Genomic DNA, 24,761 nt, shown 5'->3' with positions numbered 1-24,761 from the left:
AGAAAAGCAGTGTTTTCAGACCACGTTTAAAGAGTCTAAAGTGTCTACAGATCTTAGGTCAGCTCAGGCCATTGGACAACTTGGGTCTGTATTTTTACCTTGACAAGAGCAATTTTAACCATTTGCTGAAAGCCAGAGGTGAGTATGCCAATGTACATAAGTGATCAAGACCATAATTTCACCTCTGGATCAGACCCACCAAGATTCAGACAGATCTGACTGATTTAAGGCACTTTATAAAGCCATAGCCATTTTTGTTTTTAAATATATGTTAATAAAGGCCTTTTAGTTCAATTTAACTCACAGTGTAGTAATGTCTGTTGATATATCTTGCATAATATATACAGTAATAGAATATATATAGATATATAATGCTTTCCAGTGGCATTAAAGTGACCTTTTTGAAATGATTTATACTTCACTCAAAAAGCACTGTATATTTTATATTGTGCATTAATCTTACCTTATCTGACCTACAGCATAGAGGTGTGGGGAAACACATATAAATGTAATATTCAAACAATAAATACAATGCAGAAAAGGCCGCTCAGATTCATCAACAATGCAGGCTTTAGAGACCACACAAATAGACTTTTCTTACAACTACAAGCTCTTAAACTTCATGATCTGATTCAGTTTAAAACAGCACAAATAACATTCAAAGCAAAAAAATAACTTACTTCCAAACAAAATAAATAAACTGTTCTCAGAAAGAGAAGGAGGTTATAATCTAAGAGGGGAGCTGAACCTAAAAATGCATCGTGTCAGAAAAACATTAAAAAGCATGAGTGTGTCAATCTCAGGGGTTAAATTATGGAACAGTTTAGCAGAAGAATTAAAGAAATGTGAAACCATAGGTGAGTTTAAAAGCACATTCCAAATACAAATCTTAAATCAATACAAGGATGAAGAGCAGCGGTTTGCCCAGGACATAATGGCAGGATTTAGAAGAAACACGGATTTATTGTCCTGTTTTGTGTCTTTTTGCTGTGTGTGCCTATGGGATATCATATTTACAGAACTTATGTAGTATAGATAGGTGAAATATTATCTGTATATCTGCTTGTTTGTAGCTTAAATTATAGTCAATATATTAAAAGAACCATTGGTTCTTGAATAGATGTTCAGTGTTGTAAATATTATTATTATGGAAAAAAAAATAATAGTTTAAAAAAACTATATTGTAGTAATTGGTAATAAAAGGGGTAGATTAAATACGTTTTTTTACTTCTGCCTACTCCTTTTTGAACATGTAAACGTGAGACAAATGCAAGACTTTGTTAACACTCCCCTTTTTTTTTTTTTTTTTTGCAAATGCATGGGTGACTGTATTTATTATGGTGACAATCTCTGGTTGCTTTTTTTTTAACTTTTAAAATTATTATTATTATTTTCATTTTCATACATGTTCAAAATGAATAAAGATGAAAATTAAATTAAAATTAATAAATGAACATTATTACAATGAATATACTTAAATATCTTCAGTATAAGGTTGTGAACTAAAGTGGGCTGGTCTGAGTCATCAAATCCAGAGCTGAAAGTAAGTCCCAATCCAGTTCTGGATTCTGTCATAGACCCTGAGAATGAAAATCTACCAACCACCTCTGAATCTAACAAAGATTTCTAAGAAAAAAAAAAAAAAATCTAAACGAATCTTAAGCTATTGGTGAATGAGGCACAACCTTCATCCTGCAGAATTGCACATACAAAGCTCGAGAACACAAAGTCATTCATTTTTAATCCTGAGAAAATCAGCTCTATTTAACTACCTGTGGTCAACACCTGTAGAGGAGACTTTACACTAAACACTGAGAACTACAGTATAAAACAGCTATGTTGTGGTGAATCAGCGGTTCATTCTTTCTTCTTGAGCCTCTCAAAGACGTGAACACTGATGACGGCACACACCATGATGAAGAGACCGACTGAGACCACGATGATCTTCAGCATGCAGAGCGAGAGACCAGAACCACTGTGTGACTCTAGAAATAAAAAAACAGGGAGTTTGGTTAGAGACTGTGTGTCCTTTGGTAATAGAAACTAAGGTGAGGGAACAGATGTTAGAAACTAAGAGACTAGCAGTGTTAATTTTGACAACTAATTAAAATTTTAGTCTCAGTCTTAGTCTTTGGATTAAATACTTTTGTCACATTTTAGTAATTTACCCTTTTTAGTTTGAGTCTTGTTTTAGTCCCTAAAAAGTCCTCACATTTTAGTCTTTTGTTTTAGTCCAAGCATTTATTCTCTTGCCTGGAGACTAGTTATTGGATTTGTGTTGTTAAATCGAAAAATGTAGAAAAGTGTAGTCCACACTTGTTAATTTTTAATGTTCATTTCTCCTTTCCTATACAGTGTTTGATTGTTTTATGGGCATCATGGACTTTTGATTGATATTATGTAATATTTAGTTCAGTATATATATCTACAGGGAGTTCAATCTTATGTCTTTACTCAGCGATTAAACCATGTAACAAAAGATGTCTGTGAATGGCATGTTGGACCACTTAAGTTGATCTTTCAAGCAGTCTTCTATTAAACACATCAAGGAGAGCCATCTTGCAAAGCTTCAAGCTGATGCACTTGCCTTCATTAAAGGGATACTTCAACATTTTGGCAAATTCATCCATTGCCATAATCCCTATAGTCTTAGTAATAGGTTTGTTACCTTTAGTTGTCAGTGCAAGCTGTTTTTAGATCACCGCTGCTGAGTTCGGACCTGCTGTGCCAACTCAATGTAAGCAGATGGTATTCCGGCTTTCCCTCATCAAACTCATCAAATGCACAATCCAACAACTCCAAAACGCTCTCGTGGACAAGTTGTGACCTGCACATTCACCACGCTATAAAATAATAACGTATAATTATGTAAAATTACGACGCATGAAGCAAATACTCGGAACTATTTCTTGAGTAAACCACTGGGCGGAGTGACACAGTGCAGCAGCCATGTCTGGAGTATAGTTCAGGCTTTGCATTTAACTTTAAAACATCTCCGTCTTGTAATGTTCCATGATTATTTCATAGCGTGGTGAATGTGCAGGTCACAACTTCTCCACGAGAGCGTTTTGGAGTTGTTGGATTGTGTATTTGATGAGTTTGATGAGGGAAAGCTGGAATAGCGTCTGCTTACATTGAGTTGGCACAGCAGGTCTGAACTCGGCAGTAGCGATCTAAAAATAGCTTGCATCGACAACTGAAGGTAACGAACCTTTTTCTAAGACTATAGGGATTATGACAATGGGCGAATTTTCCAAAATGTTGAAGTATCCCTTTAAGAGGATGATCAGACCAATCAGGATCATTTCAAGAGAAAGAAGCAGTAGCTTTGGGTGTGGTTCAGTTTTACTGCAGGCCTGTAACTATGACATGGATACAGCTGCAGAGCTGATATTCACCCCTTGTGTTTTTCACCCTTGTTTGATTTTATAAGTCAATCATGGTCAGATTAATTTGGCTTTTTTGACAAAAAAAGGAAAAAAATATATTGATGTCAAGGTGAAAACAGATTTCTACTAAGTAATGTCATTTAAATAAGAATATATAATGGTACGTGACAAAATTCAGCCCCTTCAAGTCAGGCTTGCACATCTGGACGCTGCAGTTTTACTCCATTTTTCTTTTCCAAACTGTTCAAGCTCTGTCAGGTTACAGGTTAATTCAGGTTAATTCTCTGTTGGATTGAGGTCTGGGCTTTTGGGCTTTCTGTGGAGCAAAAGACAAAAGACAAACACTAAGCTGAGTGTGCAGGGGGGCAGGTTTAGGAGAGACTGTAAGCTGTGGTGAACAGGTGGTGCTAGAGGAGTTTGAGGAGGCTGTAGTCCTGAACACTCTGTCTCTGTAGGTACAAAATTTGGTGGTGGGAACAGTGAGAAGTCCAGTGTCGGAGGAACAGAGGCTCCTGGTCGGGGTGAAGGAGGTCAGAGAAGTACTGAGGGGCATGAAGGGATTTGTAAGTGAGGAGGAGGATTTTGTATTTGATTCAGAATCTAACTGGGAGCCAGTGGAGGTGGATGAGGGTAGGGGTGATGTGCTGCCAGGGCCTTGTGCGGGTAAGAACCAGAGTTTTGGATGTATTGGAGCCTGTCCAGGGCCAGACATAGCTGATGAATGAGTGTATGAGTGTCTCTGCAACTGAGTCTGTGAGTGATGATCTGAGTCTGGAGATGTTCTTTAGGTGGAAAAAAGCAGTTTTAGTCACAGATTTGATATGGGACTGGAAGGAGAGGGTGGAGTCCAGGATGATGCCCAGGTTTTGGACCTCAGAGGATGGATGAATGGGATTGCCGTCCACATTAAGTACGAGATCTCCAACCTTCCTGAGCAGTGCTTTTTGGGCCACAACCATTAACTCTGTTTTATTGCTGTTCAGGTGTAGGAATGGAAGCTGAGACCATGTTTGCAGATGATGTGACCAAGAGGGAGCATGTAAAAGATGAAAAGAAGACCAAGGACAGAGCCTTGGGGCACGCCTTGGTCTACAGGGGTTAGGGGAGAGCGGGACTTGCCGATGGTGACAAACTGCTTCCTGTTTGAGGTAGGACAGAAACCAGGAGAGAGCTGTTCTGGTAATGCCTAGGTGGTTGGATAAACAGTTTAGGAGGATGGTGTTGGAGATTGTGTCAAAGGCTGCAGAGAGGTTGAGGAGAATGAGTAGGCAGATTTTTCCAGAATCTGCTGCTATGAGGAGGTCATTAGTGGTTTTGATGAGGGTGGTCTTAGTGCTGTGGTCTGAATCCTGATTCGACTTGAGGGGGGGTGAATATTTATGCAGTCACTTATTTAACATTACATATTTTCATTTAATTGACATTACTCTGTAGAAATCTGTTCTCACTTTGACACTGAGGAGATTTTTTATATAAATTTTTGTCAGAAAAGCTAAATTATTTTGACCATGATTGATTTATAAAATCAATAAAAGGATAAAAAAAAAATCAAGGGGAAATACTTTGGTATTGTAATGTAATTATTTTGAACCACGTTACACCAAACACTAATTGTTGCCCTGTGTTTATGAATTATATCCCATTCTGTGGTTATTTTTCTATCTAGCATATTAATCCACAGTACACATTAGTGTTAAACGTTTGTTCAGTCTTTAATTCTTACCAGGAGTTTCTCCACAAAGATCTTCTATCTTTATGAAATCCTCTTCCGAGCTGACCTGGTTGCTATGGTTACAGATGACAGAGCCGTTCTCCAGGTAGACGTCCAGAGAAGCACCAGGTGTGGTTCCCTCTCCTCCGTCATGAGAGCAGGTTTGGTTTCTACATGTGAACGTGCTGCTGATGAGAGAGTCCAGACTTCTGCAGATCACTGTGAGGTTAGACCAGTCTGAGCTGCAGGATTTCACCGTCAGTTCTACTCTAGACACTGGATCTGTGAGAATCAGAGTAAATGTGAGGAGTTTATAGACAAAGAACTACTTCATCCACATTTATAATATGAGGAAACTTACCCTGAACTGTGAGCTTGTGTTTGGCTACAACAGTGACTCTGTCACTGTTAACACGTGCTGTGTAAACTCCACTGTCACTCAGCTGAACATTCTTCAACAGCAGAGTGTGATTTTGTTCAAAAAATTCAGCTCTTGATTTATAACTCCCCAAAATTATTGGTTTACCACCATGAAATAGTCTTCCAATAGTAGTTCTGCCATTAAAAAGCCATGTTAAATCGTGTCCTTCTTCTAGGGTAACTTCCTTTACATCCAGGAGTAAATCCGTTCCTGTTTGCTTAAACACAGGAGTCTCTGCAAAAAGAACAGAAATCAAAATCATTTATATGATCAGGGTAACTATAATCAATGTTTCCTTGATAACAATTTGTTATGTGAATACCTGTGTTATAGATATTATTACGTATACACCAAACCCAAATAGGAATTAATATTGGACTTTAATGATGATGTTGAATGCTTAGACTAAGTGTGTCAGTTTACTCATGTTTTTAGCTCAAAGTTCCTCTTATGTTTCCTAATTTATATTTAACCCAGCACTTAATAATCTTTTGCTTCTTTGATGCTCTGCTGTATAACTTTGATTTTACTGTACTTAAATTTTTGAGAAATGTACTAAATAAATCAATGCCACACACCACAGTAATGGAGAAAAAGTATAACAGCCATGATTGATAATTTTCCAATTGCAACAAAATCCAGAATGAGACGCTCAAATAATGTTCACACATTTGACTTTAATACTTCAGGCTGTTTACCACATAATCATCTAAATTTAAGAACCATCAGATCTCAACTAATATTGACATTCAGCCTCTTCATGGTTCATATTTACACTTGAATATAAGAAATACAGCAGTGTCTTCTTTTAAAATTAGATAAAGGTAAACACTCATTGCATATTTAATCCTTTTAAATTTGAATTTATCCATTTAAGGGATACATGAAAATCAATCAGACCACCCATGGATGAGGAAAATGAGCCCTAAACGGCATCATTGATAAAGTAAATTGAGATTAATGGTAAAGTGTAAGCTCAAATACATCAAAGTTTTACTTCAGGCTTGAACAACTCTGTGATTCATTAGGTGTTTTGTCACATGTTTAATGAGTCTGACCTTTGGTTCCTGTCTTTTATTGGTTTAATGGTTCTGGTTAGAACTCTAAAGCACTTTGAATTTTTCTGTGTACTATTGGTGCTTTATAAATAAATAATGTTGCCTTAGATAAAGAAAGGTCCGCTCTTGACTCATAATTCTGAACAAATGTTGATTTACCACTAGGATATAATTTTACAATATCAGTCCTACCATTGACTCTCCATGTTAAATCGTCTCCTTCTTCTGAAGTAACCACTGCCTTGACACTGAGGAGTAAATCTTTTCCTGATCGCTCAAACAAAGGAGTCACAGCAGGAAGAACAGATTTCTACATTTCCAGTCGCTCTTGTGATTGTTGCTCCAGTTTTTCAGGTATACTTGTGGTTAGAAACAGCTAATGTGTCCAAAATAAAGTTCTAACATATTGAGAGTTTTGTCATGATGTTGTTGTGATGTTCTGAGTGAGTTAAAGTTACATTTGCTGGTGAGTAATACTGCTAACTAGTGAGCTCCTGCTCTGTGTTGCAGCATCACCCATAGAGAGATGAATGTGTCTGAATTAGTCTTCTGTTTCTCAGTGAACTAATGCAAAAACATGCCAGAAATAAGAGTATTGCTGAATACGTGTTTGAGTTAATACACTTTGCATTATTTTGACAAAGAATTTAATAGGAATGAATGATTTTGGATCTTTGAAAATATCCAATATGCCAATTATTATGGATTAATTTAAGCAGAGACTAATATCAGAACCTCTATTTAAAGGTCCCATATTTTATTCTTTTCAGACAAGTTCATGTTGGTCTCAGAGGTCCCCAAAACATGCCTGTAAAGTTTGCATGTCTAAAAAACCCTCTGTTTCTGACTCCACCCTTGACCACGCCCCTATCAGGAAATGGATGTGGCTTAATGTAAGTCATTCTCCTGATCACGAGAGGAGGGCAGAACTTTCTTCCAAGTGGGGAGGTGGGGTGCCAACTCCCCATATGACATCATGAGGGAAAATCTGAGAGTGGCTTGTTTCAGCACACATTTTCTACAAGTTTGAGAAAGGGGGATGAGCACATATTTTTGTTAGAAAAGCCTGAAAAAGTGTATTTTGCATAATATGTTTTAACCTCCTGAGACCTGAGCTTTTTTGATAGCTTGGTAGCTTTTGATCTGAGCCATTTTTGATATTTCTTACATATTTGGGATTGGTAGAAGCTGATAAGAATAATAAATCATTGTATCTCAACAATAAACAGTTTTCAAAAGAAGTTGATGTCCTCATATGAGGACAGTAGGACTATTTTACTGTAAAACACAGTTAAGACATCATTGTGTAAAACAGTATGGAGAATTATTCCAAACTTGTGCAAAACAGAATTCAAAACCTGCTGAGAGAAAAAAAGTGTTTATTCCCTGACATCTTTTAGGCTATGGTAAACTTTTCTACAGTTTCTTCCACTAAAGTCTGGCTCTGTAATTTCTTATTTTCATATTTTTTTTTGTCTTCCAAATTGGTCACTACTCACAAAAAAGTTTATTATGACAGTACCCCTGAAGCTTTTTATATTTTGTTTAAATTTACACATAGGATATGTATATTATTTAGAAATTATTCAGTTAAGGCCATATTTTCATTAAACAGTTTTAAGTATTATGTTTCAGGTGTTTCTCTTTATTGAATCATATTTTTTGTTATTAAAGGCTTGCATTTATTTAAACTGGTTTCATAGTTAAAGATTCATAACATTGGATCCACATTTGACAAAATAATCAAAACATCATAATTAATGCATTAATATCTGATTATTTGGGGCATTTTCAGAAAATGCAACAGAAAAAATGCTAAAAATTATGACTGTTCTGTCATCATGAAATAAAATTTATAGGTTTAGGTTACGAGCAAAAATATTTTTTGCTTGAACAGTCTTAAATGAAAGTGAACAAAAACTTTAGCTCATGTGGTTATAAAGTCAAAAATTCAAAAATCCAACCACTGTTTTCAGTTTGGTTTCTTTTAAATTTTTGCCTTTACAAGGTTGTTAATTCGTGATTTAAAAAAAATAACTCTGTAACACAGGAATCATTCTACGCTGAACTAATGGCAAAATTTAAGACTTTATAAACATGGAAATTTCAAGATTTTCTTCTAAATTGACACATTTATATACTTTGAATTTCTGAGTTTTTTTCCTGTAAAATCCAAATTTATGATCTTTAAAATTCTTTTTTTTTTCCAAAAATGTTTACTGTCTTGCTCAAAATTACATTTCGTCTTGATTACAATTTTTTTTTATGGTGGCCCTAATATGTCTTTGTATACTATGTTTACAATCATGATATATTTTCATTATTAGAAATATATGTACACCTAATATAATAAGGTCAAAGCAGACAGCCCCCCGACCCCCACCGGTTGGGAATCACTGCTTTAAACAAACAACACCAAATCACTCATTATTATTTCTCTTTTTTCAGGGGTAACATTCCCTAACTCACTCTTATATGTTTTTCATATCCCTGTCTGATTTATGATTGTGTGCCACAGACTTTAGACTTCTTGGGGCTCTTCTGCCTTTATTCAGACGGGAAATATGAGGAGAGAGAGTGAGGGAAGACATGCACCAACCTCTGAGACCAGGAATGGATCCTATGACCAGTGTGTTGAGGACTACAGCCTCAGGATATGGACACCTGCGATGAACACTGAGCTAAACTGGCACCCGGATGTTGGACTTTGAGCAAGGTTTATGTGGTTTGAAGCGCAGCCATTTTCTATCACCTTAAGATGAGAACTTGCCTGCTCTGCTCCTGACCACTTCTCATTTTAAGATGCATAGACAGATAAAGGGAGTGCAAACTTCTCTGCTATTTAACGACATGAGTGCATGGCTGCATGTTTTAGCAACTGTGACTGTTAAAACAAATAGGACAGACATCTACACTGTATACCAAAATGATCATTGAATTTATTTTCTTTTTTTGTAATTGTAAGATAAAACCTGAGGTGACCTAATGCTGCTCTAAAGAAACCGCCCCATGAAAAACAGCTGCATCTTCAGATAACTGGAAATAACTGATAATCTTTCAATGATAATAGAAAAGTAGTCTCCACAAACAGCAAAGAAATGATGGGAAGAAATATTCTGTTGTTATTGAAGGGATCATAAAAACTTAAAAATATTAATTGGTACCATTAATGGTTTACAGAATAAAATAAGAGATCCTGTTCTCTACTTTGTCTGATTTTCATTGAACCTCCTTGTGTTGAATCTTCTTCCTCCTTTTTGTGTTCTCACATTAAAACCTCATTGAACTGTTGATGTATTCTGTGAACTTTAATTCCTGCACGTATTCAAACGTAGATATAAATATGACAGTGTTGTTCTCCTACCTTGAGCTTCACTGCAGACCAGCAGTCCCAGAATCACAAAGAGGAACATGATGGGGTCACCATCTGTCCTGAACATTGTCACCTGTGTGATCTGTTTCACTGCAGCAAACTCAGTGGACAGTTAAAGCTTTAACAGCGGTCTTTGTTTCCTGTCAAACCCACACATGAAACGCCTCTTTTTTACTTCTCTGAGCTCTGCTGCAGTTCATGAGAGGAAGTGTTAAAGTTATACTAGTGTGTGAGGAAGTTTATCTAAATGGTCAAATCCATGAGAAGATTGGAAGCAGTTTGACTTTATCTGGTCAGTCAAATCCAGATTTTGAGTGATTATGATCGGTACAATTAGGCTTCAGTGTTTTCTATTTTTTTTAGAAATTTTATTATTTGAATAATTTCTTCGGTATCAGATGAATATGAAAGAACAAAGTTAATCAATTCGAGGATAAAGTCCAGGATAACAAATATTTAACACAGAACATTAAAAGCATAATAAACTTGAGTTTGTTTTATGTTTTAGTTCTTGTTTTTGTAGCTGACCTGTGGTCAATATTTCTTTCATAATAATTTCTTTTCACAACCTTGTTGCTTTGTGCATTTCCTGTGCAAAGCAACAAGGTTTCAGTGCTAAACCTCAAAAGTTCACCCTGAAAGGAAGCACTGTTATCAGAGAAAATGATCAGACAAATGCAGACTTACACAGAAATCATTCTACACTGAACTTGCTCTGATAAAATGTTTTCTGGATGTCAGATATTCAACCCAATCACTTCAGAACTGTAATGGAGCTAAATCAGTCTCAAAAGGAGAAAATCACATTTATTTAAAGATTTCCTGTATGAATAGATGACTGGTTGTGGATCTTGTTGTTTAAATGGAGATTTTTCTACACTTATATAAGAGGGCAAATATTTAACAAGTGAAATTTCAGGCAAGAAGACTTGGTTCTTGGATTTTACTTTCTTTGTGCATAAGGATTTCTACTGTATTGCATGTGCTTTCTAAACTGTAATCCTGCCAGAAACCGGCACTACTGAGGAGACTCTTCAATGAAACCAGCCAAGGTTTATTGACTTAAATGCAGAGTATGTAAATGTAACCTTTATTTAGCCAGATAAAGACCTGTTGAGATCTCTTTACAAGAGTGACCAGGTCAAGAGGTCAGCAGCTTCATCTATCTATTGCTACTGTCTTACTCTCTTACCTTCTATGACATGGTGTAATACTACTAAAGGTCATGTAGCTCTCACTATTTAAGGTGATGCTTTATTTTTGTTTTCTGTTATGACTGTTCAGGTCAGGTGTGGGAGCATGGTGTCAGTTTGGCACTTTGCCACGTCAGTCTTGGTCCTGTACCGCCCGGGCCTTCTGATGACCATCCTCCAGGCTTGTGCCCCATCTCTACTGGTGTCTTCCCAGCTGCCCCATCCACAGTGCACTGGGTCGCCCCCAGTATCTGGACCAGCCCACTGGATTCTGGGCACTCATCAGTAAACATTCAGGCCTCACAAAGAGTGTAGTTAGACTGGAAGGACCAAGAACTGTAAGACTCTAGCTCATCGCCCCATGTGCCTCACAGTCAGCCGACTGATGGATTACACTGCCAAGGTAGGTTAACCTCTCTACAACATCTGGCTCTCACCATTTACACACACAGATTCAATGGCAGCATCCAGAGCATCCCCAAATGCCTGGATCTAGTTTAGTGGTGAAAGTATGATCTGTCTGTTCGCTCTCATGGTCGTTGTGTGTTCTCTGTCATACCCCTTTCCCACTGGCCAAAAAACCCGTTTAAACCTGCTAACAATCGGCTCCTGTCGGCAGTGGGAAAGGCTCTAATCGGCATTCAGACCCGGGTCGACTGACCCTGCAATGGACACGGGCCCACCTCCGATCGGCTCCAGCGGGAATGTCACACCCGGGTGTGACATTCCCACTGGAGCGTGCCTACGTTTATATTAATACAAGTAATATGTTTATATTACTTGCCTGTTGTGATCTCATTGATCCTTTTGGTTGTTGTTGTTGTTGCACAGAAACTTTATTCTGTCAGCTGTGCGTTTAATCCTGAGGAGGCAGGAGTTTAAAGGCAGAAGTTTCACAGCACGGCAGCAGAGTTTAACAGCGCATATAAACACAAAAATGCCCATGTCATAATGAAAATATCCGCTGAGAATATATATTTTTTCCCCCCAAGGACAGATTTAGCTCATTCAGCCTGTTAAAATCTCACGGATTACCCCATAAAGCGCCTGTCCGTGTGCAGCTGGAAAGAGAGATCCTTTTCAAACGATATAATCTATTAACCTTTCATTTATTTATTTATCGCATTATTTGCTTCTTGGAAATGATCACATCGATCCTCTTTTTTGTTTGTTATTACGCAGAAACTTCAGCCCATCAGCTGTACATTAAAGCCTGATGCGGGCTGCTACTGGACAGAGATTTCCAACACTGCAGCGCTGTTTAACGGCACAAATAAACACAAAAGTGCTTGTCTAGCTCACTCCTGTGATAATGAAGATATCTGCTGAAAGCTATTATTTTTTAATGAACAAGTCAGGCTTCTACAGCCTTGGATTTCTCTTGGTTTATCACAGGAAGCGCAGTGCTTCCTGCGTCACTTCCAAAGTGACCTTATAAAACAGTTGTTAATAATATGAAATGGAAGGAAATAAAACAATTATTTTCCTTATATAGAAAACAAGTTTCAAAGTGGTTGTCACTGTAAACTTAAAGTTCTGTCTTCCTTATGAATGTTTTAACCTCTACAGTCTCCCAGTCCATTAAACAAAAGGTAACAACCATCCTCGATCGCAAATGTCCTTCGATTGTCTTTGAAAGGAAAAGAAAAAAAAAATCCTGGCCAGTGAAATAAAAGTTTATAGAGCTGTATATGTGTGTGTGTGAAAAGGGAGTATTAGGCGTGTAATACTCAGGTTGGTCCAGGAGGGGGCAAAGCGACAGCAGCTTTCCTCATTGGCCACCAGGAAACAGCAACAATTCCATTCCCATAAGAGTCCATACACTAGGAGTGAAACTATGATGTGAGCAGACGATATGATGCAGCTGGTACAGAGAATGGAGAAGCAGCACACACGTGGGCTCCCTTTACTCCTGCTGCTGCAGCGTCTGAGCACACAGTTCTCCCCTAGTGGAGTTTTAGTAAACAACAACTGTCTTAAAGGGACAGTAGCATATTAGAGCTGTAACTGCTTAGAGGACATTTTACTTATAATCAGGGGCGCTGCCAGGGCCCATGAAAAGAAATCTAACTGGGTCCGCCCCAAAGCCAGCCTTTTTGCCGGCGGAACATTTTGATACTGTGTTACATATAACTATGCATTTTAATGATATTGTTTTACTATTATTTCCATATTTGTGAAAAGAACAACATGACAGTTACTTGGTAGGGAAGCAGTGAAAATACAATGAAATTCAAATTTAGATTCAATTGTTTGCTGCAAGACTGATACTCTATAATCAAAAACCCATCTCTTTCTTTAAATACTTGAACATAAAATTCTCTTAAGATTAATTATCTGAAAATACACAATCTAAATACAAAATAACCTCTTCCATTAAAATGAAATGCAATTATAATCTGTGGAGAAACAAATAAAATCTCAGCTAAAAACACCATCAAAAACAAAATGGCCAATTGCCTTTTATGATTTATTGTAATTTGAACATTATCATCTATAGAACAAGATGCAACAAGCAAACAATAAAAATACATAAAATTCATAATAACAATAATGATGATAAATAAAATCAGCAGCAGATGTTAAACTAAGTAAAGTAGGCTCACATTATATAGTATTTCCTATAATGTAATACCGTTTGTAATAGCATCATAATCACCATTTCAGGTGGCCTCACCATTTTGTTTTACTTAGTGGTGTTTTCAGTTATTTGCCTAAAAATAACAAAGGAAACTGTGATTTTACTACCAATACTCCACTGCTCACTGTCTCCCTCTTGTAGGCCCACATGCAGGTCTAATTTATCTCCAAAACCGTAGACTCACAGGTGATGGCATTAGATTTGTGGTGAAAAATACATATATAAGGCTGTATGGTTGTTGCTATTTAATCTTCTGATTTCCAGAAAATGTAAACATTTCTCTGATTGGATTGAGAGCAGTAACCCAGTCTGCATGCACTAGAAATGATCTCTGTTACTGCAGAGCAGTGAGAGTCCCAAACTACTGACCAAACATTATATTTCAGAGATAGTTGATGCTTTTTAAACCATTAAAATCATTCTGAAATAAAAACATACTATAGACTTTTTTAAAATTTCAGAACAATTTTATATTCTTTAATGTTTTTTTTCCATAATAATCAATTATTTGAACACACAGCTGCTCACCTCCTTCCTCAGGGGGTACTTGGGCTTGTTCAGGTGGGGCAGGGGGAGGGACTGACAGACAGCTGCTGCTGCTCTTGACGTGTCTGTTCGGAACATGCGTCATTTTTTAACTGACTGAATATGAGAAGAGCAGCTTGCTAAACATTTGCCTGCGTTGATTATTTAACTACAACAGTGAAATGTATAAATCCAGAGTTTTCTCCAGAAATATGAGCTAATATGGGGAGAAAATTGAGCTAGCTTATAAAGTATGTATAACGTTAGGAATAGGCAACAGGCTAATGTTCCAGAACTTGAGTATTTCTACATCCTCCTATAGAAACTTCTGTCATCATTTATGGTGTAAATTTTTTTATATGGGTAAAATCAAGCTAAATATGACTTTATTCAGCTGGAATCTCCTTGACTCCTTAGTTACTCATTTAGGTATCTGTTCCAGCCTCTTATCTGTCTGTCTCTGTGTTTCTTGCCTCCATGAACCGTATTTAAAGTTTTAATTTCCCTATCGTCTTTTATGTCCGTTCATTCTCAATAAGCGACAATGCAGAGATTCTAACATTTATTTGTTCCCCATAAACATATGATATTAAGGGAATTATCAACCAAATAATATTTTAACATTGTGCACACCCATGGCTCACACGGGTGACACAGAGACACACACAGCTCACGCACACACACACAAACAGCGCTGACATGGAGCTTTAAGGAGGAAAGAGTTTAGGTATTCTGAAACTTTTGCCCTCAACAGACTGAAGCCTGAAGTCTGCAGTCTACCAACATGTTAGCGTGCATTTCAGAGTAGGTGTGTGTGTGAGGGTTGCGTTTGTGTGTCATTGTTTTGCAGCATGAACGAAGATGAGGAAGAGAGGAGAGCAGCGCGTAAAAGACGCACGAACCGTCAGACGTAAGGGGAGGACAAGAGATGATGGAAAAATTAAAAACGGAAGATTGTGCACGAGTCCCAAACCACGGGTCCGAGTCGACTCTCGAGTCTTTTCCGTACGAGTCCAAGTCAAGTCTCAAGTCACTGATGTGTGCGACTTAAGTGCAACTCAAGTCCAAGTCGCTGACTCGAGTCCCCATCTCTGGGAGAGACTGACAAAGGGCATTAAAATCACCAGACCGGTGATGATGAAAATGACAATAAAGGTCACACTTTCATGAAACAATTACAGACATAAGGTTGGAGGTTTAAAATAACATTTCTAAAAAAGCCCAAAAAAGCTCAGTAAACTTGAGCAGCTCCTGTAGCCTGTTCCACGAGTCAGGAGCTGAATAGGAAAAGGCAGTCTTTCCCAGGTCAGACCTGACTGGAGGAACATGCAAAAGCAGCTGGCCAGAGGAGCGTGTGTGACGTTGATTGTTAAAAGAGAGATGGAAGCTCAGAGAGGTAAGATGGTAGTTTTTCTAAAAGGGCTTTATAAAAAAAAAAGATGCCAGTGGAAATTTCATCTCATCTGTAGAGAAGACCAGCCAACCTTACTATATAAAACACAATGATATGTGTTAAAAGGATCACTGGTGATAAAGCTTAATGCAGAGTGGTAAACAGAGTCTAGCTGTTTGAGGGTTGTAGGGGCTGCATGTCTGTAAACAACATCACCATAGTCAAGGACTGACAGAAAAACAGCCTCCACTACCCTCTTCCTACAAAACATAGGGAAGTTTAATTTATTCCTGTAGAAATACATGATTTTTTTTGTTGCCAAAGTTGGCCAACAATATCACTGATATGACAATTGAAAGTCATTTTATCATCAATCCAAACACCCAATTTAGTCTTTCAATCATTTCTCCATTTCTCACTACAATTGTCAAATCATTTTGGTCGACTGCTTTTGATCTGAAGAAGAGCATTAATTTTGTTTCCTGCATTAAGGACCAAGTCAAGATCACTGAAATTGTCTTGTTATATGTTAAATGACTGCTGCAGCACATTACAAGCAGACAGTACATTTTCTGCAAAACAATACAGAACTGTATCATCTGCATACAGATGAGTATGACAGTTAAAAAGAGAGTTGACAACATTATTAGTAAATAGAACAGGACTTAAGATGGAACCTTGTGGAACGCCTTTAGTAACACTTAAAAAATCAGAAAAGTGGTTTCCTAATTTCTAATCCACATATAAACCATTTTGAAGTGAAAATTGATTTATTCAGATTCTTTAGAAATTTACATCTTAAAGCATGGTACTCCTAGAGACAACCTGCCGGGCTTAGACCAGATCCCGCCCACACCTTAGAGAGGACATTTAAACCCAAGTCCCAATTCTTCCCCCTAAATAACAATCCCAGCCTCGTGGCCTTCACAAAAAAAAGTGGATTATGACATTGAAAACTATTTAACATACCAGCGCAGCCTTCACCAAAATACAGTCTGACTCACCTGGAATGCATAGCTTTAAAAGGATTACAGGACAATAAAGAAATTATCATTAAAAAGGCTGACAAGGGTGGTGCTGTGGTGATCTGGCCCTATGACAAATATGTTCAAGAAGCCCATCGCCAACTACAGGATATCCACTACTATACTGAACTGGGTAAAAACCCCCTTCCCCGCATGAAGGAGAACCTTACAACTCTCTTAAACAGAGCAACGGACTGCAGCTGGATTAACATCCATGAATGTGGCTTCCTGTTATGTGAACATCCTAGACATGCTACTTTTTACATGTTACCTAAAGTCCATAAAGAACCCAAAGACAACCCCCCTGGGAGGCCCATTATTACTGCAAATGGGACTCTCACTGAAGCAGCGTTGCAGTTCATTGACTATTTTCTAAAACCCTATGTTCTTAAGCTACCTTCATATGTCCAGGACACCACAGATGTGTTAAAGAAAATAAGTGATGTGGAGGATATGATGTGGGATTTCATGGTCACCATGGATGTGGAGGCCCTACATACTAATACTGAACACTCTGATGGCCTTAGGGCAATTTGTCATTATTCGTCAGAAAGAGAGGGTATGACACCCCCTACTGGTTTCATAGTAGAACTGACTGAATGGGTTCTGTACTACAATGTCTTTCTGTTCCAAGACAGGTTATTTAAACAATGCAAAGGAACCAGCATGGGAGCTAGTTTCACCCCAGAATATGCTCGTCTCTATCTGGGACTGTGGGAATCAGAAAACGTCTTTAACCCTCTAAGAAATCCTTTTACAGACAATATCAAAATGTATTGTAGATTCATTGATGATATTTTTCTTCTCTTTCAGGGAAGCCAGAAAAATCTGATGGATTTCTATAACTATTTTAACAATACCAATGATAATATCAAACTATCTATTGAATACTCTGAGGAGAATTTCCTTTTTTTTAATTTAACAGTTTACAGAGGTGATGACAGCAAATTACATACTACTTTATTTAGAAAACCCACACATTGAAATTCCTTGTTGCATTACAACTCCTTTCATCCTCAACATCTAAAAGATAACATCCCCTATGGACAATTCCAAAGGTTAAGAAGGATCTGTGACCAGGACTCAGATTTCCAAAAACAATCTCAAGCCATGACAACGCACTTTTTAGATAGATCATATAAAAAACCATCATCTCCACAGCTCAGACCAAAGCTGCTTCCATTGGACGTCACCACCTTCTACACCCTTCTGATAAACCAAAAAAAGACTCTTCAGGTATACATGCAGTTATACGCCATAAGAACTAACAATGTGGACTACCCTATGGTCTGCCATTTCCAGGAATGTCATCAAAGCAATGACAGCCTTCTGAAGGTAGAAGGTTTAAAACTAGTGGAGCAGTCAGTTAGAGGTGGGGGTCGTCTCAAAAAACTGCTTCAAAGAGACACCTTCTGGATCTTTAGGTTTGGTGCTATGATGAACCCAGGCCTTAATGAGGAGATTGATTTCAAACCTTTTCTACAGAAGATGGTTTCTAAAATTTAGATCAGAGTTGTTAGATTAACATATTTCATAGTAAATCTACCTCTTTAGTACATGGATCAGCCCATATTTTGCATTTTAAATTAATATTGTGATTGAATTGAGTCACCAGGTTTATACACTCTTCCCTCTTTTGAGCATCTTACCCCCCTTTTGGTGTATCTGTCTTTAATTAATTGACATTTTCACTGTAGCATTTTAGTTTGTAGGTGTATGCATATACTTGTATGTAGGTATGTGTGTGTACAGGTACATGTGCTCTTATGTATGTGTGTAGGTGTATGTGTGCATGTGTACATGCATATGCACATGTATATATTTATGTTCTGCATGTGGAGATATTTTTCTTATATTTTGCTTTTCGTTACTCTCTCCTATAATTGATCTTGGATATTATCTCTATCCCAGTGTCTCACAGTTATAAGGTGTTATATATTCATTCTGGGAATACCTTCAGCATTGTGCCTCCAAGCTGGTGTGGCTTCAGCCCTCAGATCACATGACTCCTTTAAATGAACTTCACCTGTGTCAGTGTTTAGTTCACGCCCTGATGAAGACCCTGTGCGGTCAAAACCGGTCGGCTTTCCTAGTGAATTTTAATTTTTATCAGATATGCCCTGAGACAATAAAGGCTTTTTACTTTAATCCTTGACTGGAGCGAGTGTGCCTGAAGATTGCCCTGGTGGCTTCTCCCTTTTTTTAACAGATTGTTGTCTGTCTGATAAATAGCTCCTGAACCAATCACAAGCGTTACTGTCAAACCCAATATTCTGGAGCCAATGGTATCAAACATTTTAGACAAATCCACAAAAATTGCTACACAGAGTTGCTTTTTATCCAGAGCTGATCGAATGTCATTCACAACTTTAGTGACAGCAGTAGTAGTACTGTGCCCTGGCCTAAAACCAGACTGGTGAGGGCTCAGGGTGTTAGCTCTTGATTAAAAGCTTTTTTTTAATTGATTATTTATTAATGATTCAAGGATCTTGGCTAAACAAGGCAGTTTTGAAATTGGTCTGTAGTTATTAATGTTTTTCTTGTCCCCGCCTTTATAAAGGGGTATGACATGTGCCATTTTCCAGACCTTAGGAACACTACCAGATGTGACTGAGGAGATAAAAATGCCTGGATTGATCTGAGATGAGTAGAGCAGACAGATTGAGAGAAAAGGATCCAGATGATCTTCTCTGATGGGTTTTTTAGGATCAAGCAAGCAGAGCATCTCCAACCATGCTTAAGAAGACTGGATGTATGGTAAACAGTGGAGAGGATGGAGAACACAATAAGCTGTTATCAGAGTGATTTTTTTTTTTTGATTATTCATTTAAGGCCAGACTAATCTGTTTGTGGTCAGAGATCACATGATCGTTGTCCAGAATCTGAGTGAGGATGGAGGAATTGTTATTTTTATTTGAATTAATCACTTTCCAGAATTTGGCAGGATCAGAGTAAGAGTTAGAAACTAGGTTAACAAAATATTCTGATTTGGCTTTCCTCACCATTGTTGTACATCTATTTCTCAGCTGTATGAATGACAACCAATGTGAATGACCCCCAGACTGTCTGGCTAAGACCCAAGCTTTGTTCCTTCCTATCAATAAATCTGACAGATCTCTGCTAAACCAGGGGTCTGACCGATTTTTTACCCTTTGTTTTTTAAATGGTGCATGTTTGTTTACAACAGCAAGAAAAGTTTTAGGAAAGTAATCCAAGGCCAACTCGGTGTCTGGAATATGAGATGTAACGTAAATATCACTATGAAACAAGTAATTCAAAAACGCTGGTTCATTAAAGTTTTTTAGATGTTTTTTTTTCCAAAATAATTTTGTACGGTAATTTCTTTATATTCCTAATACAGAAAACTAGACAGTGGAGATTATTTCATCACCTCTGTTAGAGAGGACAAGGTCTATTAATGTGGACTTCTCAGGATGTTTGAGATTCGGCCTTGTTGGTTCAGAGATCATTTGAGAAAGACCGAGACTGCAGCAGAAGTCTTGAAAGTTGTTTGAGGAGTCAGAGAGCCAATCAAAGTTCAGATCACCTATAATAATAATAACCTCTCTATGCATGTATTTAGAGATTAAATCTGCCAGAGTATTAGTGGATCTTATGACAGCTGAAGGAGGGAGAATAAAACAATCATTAGATGCCAAAATGATTTCAGTGGCAATAAATTCAAAACAATTTGTTAGAGACACAGAATGTAGCAAAAAGACAGAGTAACAAGATGTAATATAAACAGCAACTCCACCTCCTTTCTGTTCCCTGTCTATTCTGAATAAAGAGTAGTCATTAATGGCTACATCAGAGTCACTGATTTAGCCATGATTCAGTCTAGGGTTGCCACCCATCCTTTAAAATACAGTATCGTCCTGTATTTGACAGTTAAATGCAGCGTCCTGTTCTGAGTCAATACAGGACTCCATTTGTTCTGTATTTTCATCCCTCATGTACTACTTTGCCACTGATTTGTCGATACATAAAATCATCACTCCCTTCAATACAATTGATATCAAATTTGCAATACAGGACAACAAATTTGCAATAGGACATTTTTGTTAGATCCATTTGAATTTTGGGGGAAAATTAGCTAAGAAATTAAGTATTTTTGCAGAAATTTGAGAAAAGTATTTTGAAATTTTTAGGAATTTTAATTTGATTTTTTTTTAATTTGTTTAGAAAATTGTCCATATTTTAGGGAAATTTTTAAATTTTTAACATTTATTTATAAATTTTGGAGAATTTGATTCAAATTTCTGGGAGATTAAGGTTTAAAACTATAAATCTTAGTTATTTTCTTAGAAATTTGGAACATTTATTTGTAGATTTTGGTTTGTTCAATATAAACTTCTGGGGAAATAGCTTTGTGTGTTATAATATAGAATGGCTTATAAGATGAGGAACCTGAAGAATAATTGCATGTTAAATTGAAATCACAATATTGGATGAAAAAAAATTGCAATAAGATTATTTTCCCAAATCGTTCAGCCCTATTAAAAACACTCCAAAAAGTAAACAATGGCCTCCACAACAAAACTTAAAGAGTGGTAATAGTAGTCATGCTACAGGCACCCCATTCCTCCAGCCCGTGATAGCTGTGGCCCCAAGGATTGTGGGCGTTCTTTATTTTTATGCTGAAAAGGTGGCAACCCTAATTCAGTCAGAACCAGAACATCAGGGTCTGCCTGAGAGACTAGTATCTTAAGATGATCTCCTGTCCTCCCCTGTTATGCGTCAATGTCTTTTTTTATGTTTCTTGGACGGGATGTAACTGAAAGGCAATTTCCCCCCCGGGGATCAATAAAGGATTGATTGATTGATGATCTAATTTTTCCTGTTTGAGCAGACTTCTGATATTAAGATGTATAAAGCCTAAACCTTTCCTCAATTTGAGGGTACTTGGTGAATTTAGGCTTGGTTGTGCAGGGTTTTCTATAATATTAAGGGATTCCAGAGTTATGTAGATAAGGTTATTGTAATTTATGCCATTCTGGGACTTGCTGTACTTAGATTTAGTCCTTTGAGACTTGCAAACAGTGATTTGATGAGTTGGTGGGTTAATTCTTTGTTCTGGCCAGAAGAGGGCACTAGGTGCATCAGGACTGGACAGTAAGTCAGAACAGTGAGGTGGGTTAAAGACCTTTTGATGAACCAGGTGTGAGTGAGGAGCAAACAGTCAGTCATGCTGTACTTTGTTACAACTGTGGCTGCAGAGGGATTGTTTTGGAAGATGTGAGGGAGTATGACATTAATGTCTTAAAGAAATGGGAACAGAAGCTTCCGCTCTCTTCTTCACTTAAAACTCAATCAGAAAATGCTCTAGTATTTAACTGTGGAGGAAGTGTGCTGTTGTGAATCCTGTATGTGTGAAACAAGGAAGGACATCTGTGTTTTTGTTCCTGTACAAACTGACCATATCTGTTGTTTGCATGGGCAAATTACCAACCATAATTCAGCACTGGTGGTGGGAGTAACGATACTACAGTATCAATACATATCGATATTTAAATAGTACTCTTTTAGTATCGATCTCTCTAGCAAAGTATCCATACCCAATGAGTACCTTTCCCCGCACCTTATACATACGGACCATTCAGGTTGGTTAGGAGAGGGTGATGTTAGAGTGGACATCACATCAAATATAATGCTGGGGTCCCTCAACAGACCCCCTAGTATGTCTTCAGTCTGTTGAGGACTCATAGCTTGAATTCTGGTCTGCAAGACAGTAGATGAGAGAAAAATACATTTTTAAATAGACATACATACATGCATACATACATCATGATATGGAAATGACGCCATGTTTATTTAGAGATACCTCTTCAAATGCAGCCAGATGTGCTTGTATCCCCTGAACACGGTTCAGGTCTTCCCCCCACAGGGGGTCTGTGTCCTGATGGTGATGTCCTCTTCCTCGGCCAACAGCTCTGCCACGGCCACGCCGTCCTCTGTGGCCACAGTACGGATGGCCGAGTGTGAGTGCTCCCTAACTCGCCCTCTTGCAGCCCTGTCTCATCGCTGACTGTTCGGGGATGTCCAAGTCAGCAGGGCTCTGTCAGTGATAATACATGAAACAGTCGTAAACTTGAAATTGTTCTCATTAATAAAACCATGGCTATGGTTGCATTTTAATTTATGTGTGCCGACCATAGACGCTGACATTAGCAAGACCGTGTTAGCATTAGTTAGCAATTGGTATGTTACTAGGCATAGATTCTATTAGTTGTCCGGTGCTGTGTACAATTTGTCCATGCTGAGACGAAGTGTTTTCTTACCTGTGTTTTGGCCATTATTTTCAGTGAAAAGCGCAGCAAAATCACTCCGCCACGAGAGCCTTGCCACTGTCAGTATTCGATTAAGCATTGTCTTCTTCTTCTTCTTTTTTTTTTTTTTTTTTTTTTTTCTTAATCTTCTTCTTTGGTTTTATGGCGGTTGGCAAACAACTTGTAGGTGCATTACCGCCACCCCACCTTCTGGACTGGAGTGTGGAACAGAATGTACTACATTCTAAACTCTATTTATAAGCCCTGTTGCTTCTAAAAACCTAAAAACCGCCCCGAACACAACATCCCCTGAATTCCTCCTCAGTAATTCTGTTACATTAAATGGTATCTTATTTCTATGGAATGCTGCTCTGAGTGTATATCTCTGCGCTTGGTACTTTGGACATTGGAAGAGGATATGCTCCACTGTTTCTCCAGACCCACAATGTTTGCAATTTCCAGTCTCATGTTTACGTATTAAGAATAATGTGCTATTTAAACCTGCATGACCAAATCTCATGCGTGATATGATGTCTTCCTCCTTGCTACTCCTGTGACTTACTCTCATTTCTCCAACCTTCTTTTGTACAATTTAAAACTGACGACCTCTACTCTCTCTGTCCCATTGCTTCTGCCATTTCTGCTTCATCTCTGATTTGACTAAACTTTTAATCTCTGCTTTATTGTGTGTCACAACCATTCATATTTGTTCTTTCTTTGTTGCATTCTTGGCATATTTATCTGCTAATTCATTCCCCTCAACTCCTACGTGTGCTGGAACCCAAATGAACCTGACCTCTACTTCTGCTGCCTTTATTCCCTGCAACATGTGTGATATCTCCAATATTATATCTTGTCTTGTGTCTGACTGACTATGTTGAATACTGATCAGTGCACTACTGGAATCTGATGCTATCAGCACTTTACTTGGTCTGACTTCTTGCACCCAGTTCAATGCCATATAAATGGCCAGTAGCTCTCCTGTGTATACTGCTAACTCATTGCTGACTCTTCTATTTATTACAATATTTAAATCTGGAACTGAAAATGCTATGCCTACCCTGTTTTGCTCTGATTTGGATGCATCTGTGTATACTTTAATGTACTGACTGTATTTACTATTTATATACTTGTTTACTTCATTCACACTCACACTCACTTGTTTTCCTTTTTCTCTCTTTAGTAATCTTAAATCAACATTTGACTCTTCCAGTGTCCAAGGTGGAACAACAGAGAGCGGAACTGTTTTACTCATATTTATATCAGCTATCCTACTCTCTTCAACCCGATTTTCGATTGTCCATCCAAAAATTTGAATCTTTCTTTTTTCTTTCTCTTGGCTTGGTTTAAGTATATGCTGAGCTGGGTGGCTTTCTCCATGTCCTTTTAACTGTGCCCAATATGTCAGTGCTACTTGTTCTCTTCTGATCTCTAGAGCAGTGGTTCCCAACCTTTTCCAACTCAGGGCCCACTTTTAAGTTTCAAAATTTTTCGCGGCCCACCTCCGACCCTGATACACAATATATATCGTGATATTTTGAAATGGTCTCTCAGCAGCTGTATTAAATTCAGCCCCAAATGGCACTGGTTTGGTGATAAAAATAGACTGTTCTATTGGATTTTTAATAAAATTATATGCAGAAAGTAAAAATCAATATAAAGTCAAATTTAGCTGTTTTATTTTGAAAAGTACTTCATTCAATCTTTCACTAATAAATCAAAAATACATAAATCATGAAATACTCTGTCTTTTACAGTGTATG

The 24,761-nt window shown here is 37.7% G+C and overlaps 2 protein-coding genes across 2 annotated transcripts in view; one reads left to right on the top strand and one right to left on the bottom strand.

The window, feature by feature from the left end:
* Positions 1–1,857: 1,857 nt before the first annotated feature.
* LOC121519888 lies at positions 1,858–10,035 on the bottom strand. Its single transcript, XM_041802987.1, has 5 exons — positions 9,944–10,035; positions 5,462–5,755; positions 5,113–5,382; positions 3,995–4,171; positions 1,858–1,985 (listed from the first exon to the last, which is right to left on the bottom strand). Exons 1-5 carry the CDS (start codon positions 10,017–10,019, stop codon positions 1,858–1,860), a joined length of 945 nt encoding a protein of 314 aa, XP_041658921.1. The 5' UTR covers positions 10,020–10,035.
* A 1,216-nt stretch (positions 10,036–11,251) lies between these two features.
* LOC121519887 overlaps positions 11,252–24,761 on the top strand; it is a 44,120-nt gene continuing 30,610 nt past the window's right edge. The window contains exons 1-3 of the mRNA XM_041802986.1: positions 11,252–11,277; positions 11,360–11,483; positions 22,617–22,694. Of these exons, the coding sequence (XP_041658920.1) occupies positions 11,252–11,277; positions 11,360–11,483; positions 22,617–22,694 (228 nt within the window). The remainder of the gene's footprint in view (positions 11,278–11,359; positions 11,484–22,616; positions 22,695–24,761) is intronic.

This window comes from Cheilinus undulatus, linkage group 13 (assembly GCF_018320785.1).
Source record: "Cheilinus undulatus linkage group 13, ASM1832078v1, whole genome shotgun sequence".
NCBI lineage: Eukaryota > Metazoa > Chordata > Actinopteri > Labriformes > Labridae > Cheilinus > Cheilinus undulatus.
Note: the sequence above shows the minus strand (reverse complement) of the source record. Positions and strands in the feature narration are given on the sequence as shown.